This window comes from Elephantulus edwardii, unplaced genomic scaffold, assembly GCF_000299155.1.
Source record: "Elephantulus edwardii isolate Elephantulus edwardi_28Jun2011 unplaced genomic scaffold, EleEdw1.0 scaffold00152, whole genome shotgun sequence".
NCBI lineage: Eukaryota > Metazoa > Chordata > Mammalia > Macroscelidea > Macroscelididae > Elephantulus > Elephantulus edwardii.
This window is the reverse complement of record NW_006399902.1, coordinates 7207566-7216897: the sequence shown is the minus strand read 5'-3', so window position 1 is coordinate 7216897 and position 9332 is coordinate 7207566. Positions and strand designations below refer to the sequence as shown.

The 9332-nt window shown below is 40.6% G+C and overlaps 1 protein-coding gene and 1 pseudogene across 1 annotated transcript; both read right to left on the bottom strand.

The window, feature by feature from the left end:
• Nucleotide 1: 1 nt before the first annotated feature.
• On the bottom strand, nt 2-281 carry LOC102877577 (U6 snRNA-associated Sm-like protein LSm5-like). Its single transcript, XM_006894982.1, has one exon. The coding sequence runs from the start codon at nt 275-277 to the stop codon at nt 2-4; it is 276 nt and encodes a 91-aa protein (XP_006895044.1). The 5' UTR covers nt 278-281.
• Nucleotides 282-1025: 744 nt separating this feature from the next.
• LOC102862736 lies at nt 1026-1578 on the bottom strand (annotated as a pseudogene).
• Nucleotides 1579-9332: the final 7754 nt, after the last annotated feature.

Genomic DNA, 9332 nt, shown 5'->3' with positions numbered 1-9332 from the left:
CTCATACTTCAGGTCCTTCTCCTCCAGGAACCAGCATTGTTATATTATTTCCATTGAGCAGAATCTGATCTAATTTAGTAATTCTTCTTCCTTCTGGTGTGATTTCAAACGCAGTGACATCTTCCAAGACCATATTGACAAAGTCATCAAAACCTAGAAGTGTGCCAACGATTTCCTTATCACTCTTCATCACAATATCAATCCTTGATCCTATACATTTGTCCACAAGTTCTAGCGGTAGTAGTTGTGACGGGTTGACGGTAGCGTTAGCCGCCATGGCTACGCCGGAAGTCCGAATGAAAGAATTTAAAGTCAAGAAGAATATCTTCTCAATTTTGACTATTTGTTTACCAAAAATATATATGTGACACTGTTGAAAACATGCCAAGTATCCCAGGAATATGCATGTATAACATTGGGATGTGACATGAATACCTGATGATTTTTTTCACATGGGCTATTATTTTGTTTTACTGTTTGTAAATGTCAAACTTAGATTACATACCTCCAAATCTAAAATTTGGTCCACAAAAACAAGTAAATATTTTTCCTATAAAAAACAAAATTAAAACTTATAGTCGGAATAACAAAATTTTAGCATAGGCTTTAGTGAGCTTGAAAAACAAATTAAGATATAACAATTAATGGAGAAATATTCTAAAATCCACCCAGAAACATCTGGCAAAGTAACAGGCCTGGTGTTACTGGTGAAGAGGGGAAGGCGATGTTGAAGCCACCAAGTCACTTACTTCTAATTAAACAAAATTCAATAAAGGTTATACAACAGAACAATGTCAACAGTTATTAATACCTTGAAAACAAGTTGTAAGCTTAGAACAAGTATCTTAGCAAGAAAAATATTCTGCATGTTCCTAAGACTTTGAAAATGAGGAAACATCATTCACAGGTGTGCAAGTATATTAGTTTCCAGAAAACTGGGGGAAAACATAAAACATATAAAGAATAAATTCAAACTGCTTTACCTTCTACCATTCTCTTGGGTATTAAACCCAAGACTCCCTTGGTCACTTGCAGAGGTGTCTTTTCTTCTTTGTTCTCCATGTAAATACTTGCTCCTTGCAACACCAACAGTCTTGCTTCTTCCATTCTCTCCTCACCACAGGGTAAATGTCCTTGGCTTCTGCCACATGGTGCATTACTGTAGCCTCAGAATGTCCATAGTGTCTGGATTAGACCCACTTTCTAGTAACATGACAGCAATCTCTTGACTGTTCTTGGAAGCTGCGTAGTGTAAGGGAGTAGGAGTACAGCCATTTTTTATTAACAGCATTTGAGCACCTTTTCCCAGAAGGGCTTTTATTATCTCATCTTGGCCAGCAGCAATATGAAGAAGGGACCAACCTGCATCACCTTTATAATTTACTGACACTCCAAGTTGCAGCAAAACTTCAACTATTTCTGTATGGCCTGCAGAGCATTCCCTATGCAATGCAGTTCTTTTGTCCTGATTGTTTTGAGTAGCCAGAGATTACCAACCAGGATGATCTCCTTTGACTCCTCCAGCTTCCCATTGTAGGCCAGGTTGCATATCATTAGGTTTGCCACACATCCCTCCATTTCTCCATGCTCTCTGAGAAGCTGGACAAGGGACCAAATACCTGATGATTTCTGAATTAGGTTAAGGACCTACCCAAGGTTGGCACATACATTCACAATATAGTCCTGTAAGCTTGAGCTGATGAGTGCATTGTAGGATGACTCCTTCTGACTTTGCAAATATTTCTGACCTCTGTACAGCATTTAGCTTAAATTTTTAAAAGAGAAGAAAAATAAGATAGAAGGGAGCTCTGGTGGCCTAGTGGCAAGAAGCTGCACTGCAATCCCAAAGGTGCAAGGTTCAAATCCACCAGATGCTCTTCTGGAGAAGGAGGGGCAATCTCCTCCTGTGCCAGTCGGATCCAATTTGACAATTCTCTCTCTCTCTCTCTCTCTCTCTCTCTCTCTCTCTCTCTCTCTCTCTCTCTCTCTCTCTCTCTCTCTCTCTCTCTCTCACACACACACACACACAGAGAGAGAGCTCAGAATTCTTAGCTGACTAGAAAACTCCCACATCTAAAAAAAAAAAAAGACAATCCACAAAATGCTCAAAGGACATGAACAAGCACTTTCCTCAAAGAAGACATTTAGATGACCAACAAATACAGGAAGAAAGGCTCAGAGATCATTAGCTCTTCTCTAAGAGCAAATAAAAACAGAAATGAGATATCATCTCACCCCAATAACAACCGCAAAGTTCAACAAGACAGCAAACAACAAATGTTGATGAGAAGGTCAAGAGTTTGAATGCTCATACACTGCTGGTGGGAATGTAAAATCATGAAACTACTATGGAAAGCAGTTTGGTATTTCCTTTAAAAGTTGAAAATAGAAATACCATTTAATCCAGCCATTTCACTATTAGGTATACCCCAAAGAAATATGATCTGTGACACTAAAATATACACACATGTTTATTGCAGCATTATCTATAATAGGAAAGAGTTGGAAACAACTGAAGTGCCCATCAATGGATGAATGGCTAAAGAAACTGTGATACACTCACACAATGGAGTATTTTGCATTGCTAAAAAAGATCAAGAATTTGTGAAATATACTGTGCAGCATGGATGAATCTAAAACAAATTATGAGGGAGCTCTGGTGGCCTAGTGGCAAGAAGCTGTACTGCAATCCCAAAGGTGTGCGGTTCAAATCCACCAGATGCTCCTCTGGAGGCGGGGCAATCTCCTCCTGTGCCAGTCGGATCTGATTTGATGGTACACAACAAGGGGGGAAAATAATCCTAAAACAAATTATGCTGGCTGACATAAGTTAGTCAAAGAGCAGGACAAAACCATTAATTTTTAAAACAAAGGAAAAGTTTACACACGCACAGAGGGACTAGAACTTTGGAAGTTTAACAGGAATGAGAAGGAAGGGTGAGGAGAGTAAAAATAAATAAGGAAGATGAGTGAAGGGAAAAGCGATACATAATAAGGGATTGATTGACTGTTGTTAAGTGCTCAAGTTGCTTGAGACTTAAAACAACAGTTCTAAACCCTGTCCTGTCCTCTCCTAAGCCAATCTCACTGTCTCTGACACATCTGCCCATATAGCACCAGTTTTTGTGTCAATCCATCTCATCTGGGGTCTTCCTCTCCTATGTTGTCCATCCACCCTTCCAAGCATGATGCCCTTCTCTACATGCCCAAAGTGTGTGAGATGGAGCTTCAAAATCCTTGCCTGTTTGTTCTCTTTGCAGTCCTTGGTATGTTCAACACTCTTCTCACGGCAATTAATTAATTATAGTACTCAATGGCAATTAATGTTATAAAACAAAATGTCTGTGAATGTATGAAAAACCAATTACAATTTGTAAACCTTCATACAAACAAAAAATATGAAAACATTTTCATAATTCTAAATTTGTATACATAATATTTAGTCAGGTCTCCCAGTTTTGGCACCAGAGTTCAAGTCCCATGAATCTCAAGAATGATCTGACCCGGCAGGAGGGGGTGCAACTGTATAACAATAAAAAAACTTTTTCCCCCCCGAAGTAAAAGAGCGAACTGGGGTGGAGGGGGAAAAGGGAGGAAAATGTGCAACAATGAATGAATGGAAATCCAAGTTCTTTATAAACCTCAATTAAAGCTTTATAAAGTTCTTTATAAATCTCAATTTTAAAAAAAAAAGAACGATCTGACAAATGTCAGTCAGATTTTCCTGTTAGAAGAGCAAATAATTGGCGGGGTCTTGCTGAAGTGGGGAGCACTAATTCTGCATGTCCAAAGCAATCCCTTTGGTTTGCAATCCCAGCAGCCCAACTTTGCAATAGTCACCAAATAAATAACAACAAATGAAATAAAGCTGGAAGCCATCCGTTCTAGTTGGTGCATTTTGCCAGTGTTGTTTACAAACCTGCCCCAACAAAAAGGAAAAACAAAGCCCAGAATTAGGCAAAAAAGCATGACTGCGTGAGCCAAAAGCAATTTTCAGCTCAGAAGGCAACTCAACTTCATTTATGTTTATCTAAGATGTTTCAGTAACGTGGTTTGCTTTAAAGCAACAAATATGGTGTGCTCTGGTATGGCTGAGGTACCTTCCCTTCTGGAAGAAAAGCAAAGGAAGGTGGACAATGTCTCAGAGTTGTGGTTTTATGTCTAAATTTGTCTTTGTGGCTGAAATTAACAATATTAATCTTTGATAGTATCTGCCTAGCCAGCTCATCAAGTGAGTCTTGATAATACTCGGGAGACATAACCACAGACAGCCAGTGATGGTTAGCTTAGTTTTCTGTTTGCTTCGGAAAATTTCAAGTTGAATTCCACCCCCCCCCCTTGATTTGATAGATGAGGTCACATTATAATCACTTACATGTTTTGTTTCTGTATAACAAGGACTATACAACCAGGTTGGATTATCTCATTGTCAGCAAGCAGTCAAAACTCCCTTCCCCCCCCAAAAAAATAAAACTTCAACAACACAAAAACAAACACACCAACCCTGTTGCCATCCAGTTAATTCCTGATATGTCACAGAACAGACCTGCCCCAGAGGATTTTTCTTGAGATTCTTAACAACTTCAATTTGCTTGGCTCCACAATCAACACTCTTGGTACTAGCAGCCAGGAAATTAATTAAAAGATTATTTGCATTGGGAAAGTCTGCTCTGGAGACTAAGGTGTGCCTGATCCAGGCCATAGTCTTTACAATTAATTGCTATACCTCAGAAAACTGGACAATGACTAAGGATTATGGAAGGAAAATTGATGCCCTTGATGTATGGTGCTGGAGAAGAGTATTGAATATACCATGGACTGCTAGGAGAACAAACAGGTTTGTCCTAGAGAAGATGAAACCGGGCTGTTCCTTGGAGTCAAGGATTCTGAGGCTTCATCTTACATACTTTGGACATGTTGCAAGGCTGGACCAGTCCTTGGAGAGGGATGTCGTGCTTGGGAGGGACAGCTGGAGAGGAAGCCCCTTGATGAGATGGATTGATTCAGTGACTGGGGTAATGAGGGTAGGTGTGTCAGAGACAGTAAGGTTGGCACAGGATAGAGCAGGGTTCAGAGCTGTTGTACACAGAGTTGCTATGAGTCGCAGGCTACTTGATAGCACATAACAACAACAACAATCTTCACAGAAGCAAAAGCACCAGAACTTTCTTCTGCAGCTCCACTGAGAGGACCCAAATTGCCCCCCAGGGTGTCTTGAAAGCAAGCCTATGTTGTGGTTGGGGGCTGTCAAGTTGATTCTAACTCATAGAGGCTTCATGTGACAGACTAGGACTGCCCCATAGGGTTTTCTTGGCTGTAATCTTTATAGGAGCAGTCTGAGTAGATTCAAATCACCAATCTTTGGGTTATGAACTGAATGCTTAACTGTTTGCACCAGGATGCCCTCTTTATAACTCCACAAAGCAGGTGAAATATCTTCATATATTAAAAAAAATTCTAGCTGAAAGGCATAAGTGACTTGTCTGGGTTTGCTCAGTAGTTAAACACACACACACACACACACACACACACAAACTCATTCATTGCTGTGGAATTGGAACCAACTGATAGCCAACCCTCCAGTGGTTTCTGTAAATCACACGAGAGATTATCCATAGTTCTCCTGAGGAGCCACTGGTGGATTCAAACCACCAGAGAAGTACAACCTTTGGGTTAGCAGCGCAACTCTCTACAGACTCCTATCAGAGCTCCTGGTAAGAAATAGATCTGGATTCAAACTCAAGACCATCCAGAATCTTCATCTTTCCAATATGCGAAAACAGGTATTTGGAGAGAAAAATAAGAAATTATTTTCTTGGTAGTAAACTTTTGTTCCAATAAAACAGAAAGGAGTTTGGAGATGGGGCATTTCCAATTTTTCCCATGTTTTGTGAACCGTGTTTATGTCCTGCCCTCTATCTACATTTTATACTCTTTGGCACTGGAGAAAAAAATGTGTGGTTTTACTTCTTTGAAAAGGTCATTGGCATTTCACAGATGTGTTGATTCTATTTGTTCATCAATTCTATCTTCACAGCATGGCTGCTATAAATGTACCAGAGGAGAGAACACTGATGAACGTTTCGGTCACAGTATCTTTTAAAGAAAACAAAGGAAAGATTGAGCTGCAAAGATCAAGACTTGTATCATTAATGGATGGTGCTACTGAATGAAATCTCGTTATATTGTATTTTCAAATATGCTGTTATGGATTGAACTGAGTGAGACCTCACTCAATACCATCAAGGGGGGGAAAAATCTCCAGGAGTGGAGTGCATCCTTTTGGATCCAGGCCCCTGAACTAGGAAACACCTTGGCACTAGGGAAGGTCAAGACACATGGAGATCTCTGAGGAACTCCAGGCCTGTAGATCCTGAAGGTAATTAGGACTTTTCTCCACAACAAAAAGAGAAAGAGAGCATGCCTTCCTCTAAAGCTTACACCCTGAGTCTGGACATAGTTAGTTCATAGGAAGTTGAGCTGCTAACCCAAAGGCTGAACATCTGACAGTTCAAATCCAATAGCACAGCCAAGGGAGAAAGATGGGCAGTCCCTTATGCAATATACAGTCTCTGAAAACCTGCTGGAGGGTGAGCTCTGAGTTGGTTCCGACTCAACAGAAATGAGTGAGTGAATGAGTGGGCTTCCTGAATAAATCTCTTAAAGCCATTCATTTGTGGTATCTGTTAACTAAGGAGAGCTCTGGTGGTGTAGTCCATAGGGAGTTGTACTGCTAACCCAAAGTTCTAGTGATTCGAATCCACCAGTGGCTCCGAGAGAAAAAGATGGGCAATCTACTTTCATGCTATTTGCAGAATGAAAAACCCAATGGAGGCTCAGCTGTGAGTCAGTTCTTCCTGGACAGCAACAAGTTGGGATAACCAAAACTTAGTGGCTTAGTATTAAGGAGTTACACTTTCAACCCAAAGGCACGAGGTTCAAATCCACCAGCTGTTCTGTGGGAGAAAGATGGACATTCTTCTCTTTAGTGATTTACAGCCTCTGAAAATCCACTGAAGGGTCAACTATGAGTCAGATTTGACTCAATGGCTCATAACAACCACAATAGGTGTTGGGAACTGCAATGCTGTGAGTTTCAGAGAGGACATAATTTTTTTTCAAGGACTTTGATTTTTTAGCATTAAGACCTGGTAGACAGTTCTACTGCGAATTAGTCTTGGGGTGGTAAACATTCTTGTCTGGAAGTGCAAGTGTAAGAAAATGGATTTTGAAGTGCTTCCAAGATCATGTGCTTTCTTGAAGTTCTCTGTGCTGTCATATCGTGACATCTTTCAGACTCCACTCAAACTTCATTGCTATCAAATCAACCTTGGAACCGACTCATGGCTGATCCTCCAGCAGGTTCTCAGAGGCAGCAAATTGCACAGGAGAAGATTGCCCATCTTTCTTCCACAGAGCAGCTGATGGATTTGAATGGCGTGCCTTCAGGTTAACAGCTCAATTCCTTACCCACCAAGTCAACAGAGCTCCTGTAACTAGTCCTGTTTTAAAGCTTCCTTGCACAAGGAGGAAGTCCCTGCATGATGCTGTTAACATGTTTCAGCTACTAACAGGAAGATTGGCAGTCCAAGTTCCCTCAGAAAAAATTTACTTCTGAAAAACAGCCATTGTAAACCTTATGGAGAGCAGATCTATTCTGATGCAAAGGGGTTACACTGAGTCTGAGTCAACCCATTGGAAACTAATTTGACTGGCACTGGGAGCAAAAGCACAGTTATAACTTAAACTAACAGTTCATTGCAGGCACGTAGTTCGAATCCACCAGCTGCTCTGTGGGAGAAGGATGGGAAACTTTCTCCCATGGAATTTATAACCTCTGAAAACTCACTGGAGAGTCAGCTATGAGTCGGTTCCACCTCAACAGCACACAACCACAGTCCATTGAGGCAATACACTGAGGTTGAGCGCCTATGTTCAGACCACCACAGTCAACTATGGAACCCTGCTGAGTGATGCCAGCCAGAACAGAATAACTGAATAACAGTGATGGGCTTTATAAAATAAATCTGTGCTTATTTCTGTTAATTCCATTTTGAAAACAGAAAGTTCATGCCTGGTAGTTCCAGAAAAGACCTCTTCAGAAGTCCTAGTTAACAGGAGACAGCAGAACACCCCCTTTGAAACCAGCTGAGTTCTCACTTGCATTTACATTTTGCAGTTCAGCAGAACGCTTAAGAGCTAACATTCTTAATAACTTGATGTCAAGAATTGGATCCTGTGCCTTCAAAATATATGTATATATCTTTTTTATTATTAAATTTCATTAATTTTAATGAATATTTACAGAGATTTTCAGTTTCCATTCATTCATTGTTGTACTATTTTCTCGACCCTCCCCTCAAGTTCGTTCCTCTTTTTTTCCCCCTTGAAAGTCCCATTGCCATAGTGCTTGTCAAAGCCAGTTCTGATTAATCTCCTTTGTCAGTGTGTCCTTTGCCACTCCCTCTCACTCCTCCCTGAGAGAGACTTCACCCTGATTCATAAGGAAAAGGGGATGGTGTATTCTCTTAGCTACTTTCTGCTGAAAAGGGACACTATAGGTTTCAGGGTGAAGATCTTGTCTCACTACTCTAAAGGGCCTCTTTGGCAATAGGAAACACATAGACTATTGTGGAGATTGATTTTGGAATTTAGATGTACTGTTATCAATTGTGCTTAGCCGTACATGTTGCTATCCACGAAGATGTATCATGGAAGTGTTGTAGCCTAGAAGACACAAATTTAACTAACAAGTTAAAAGTACATGAGTCAAAAATTAAAAAGCAGTAATATTCCGAGTAGAGGTTCTAATAGTGGCACAAATCAAGTTACAGGGGGAAGGTAGTTCTTAAAATAAAAGGCCTATTGATTAGCACTTTGTCTATTATAGTACAAAGGTTAGGAACCACAAGATGTAGAGGCTCGACTATGTCATTTATTGTTCTTAAGTCCTGGAGCAAATTCCATTTACCACTGGGTTGATTTATAGCTCTGAAGTCCACAGGCAAGGCAGAGGTGAAGTAAGGAACTGCTTATGAGGTTTCCGTCAATTCCAACAACTGAGAAATAGTGAGAAGAGTCGGGACCTCAGAAGGCTTTTAGGACCAAATAGTAGGCTCTTGTGTCCAGGAGAAAATGAATATACTTACCAGTAATGTTAATGCTCACCCACAGTTCTTCTGGGAGGATCTAAATCATTGAAGCATCCTCCTTTGTTTCCAGCTGGGAGCTGGGGCCTGTCAGTCCTGTCAGCCACGAAGACCTGATATAGGCCACCCTTGGCCAAGTGTCCTTCAGATCCACACTTAAAGTAAGTGAGTGGGAGCTTCCTC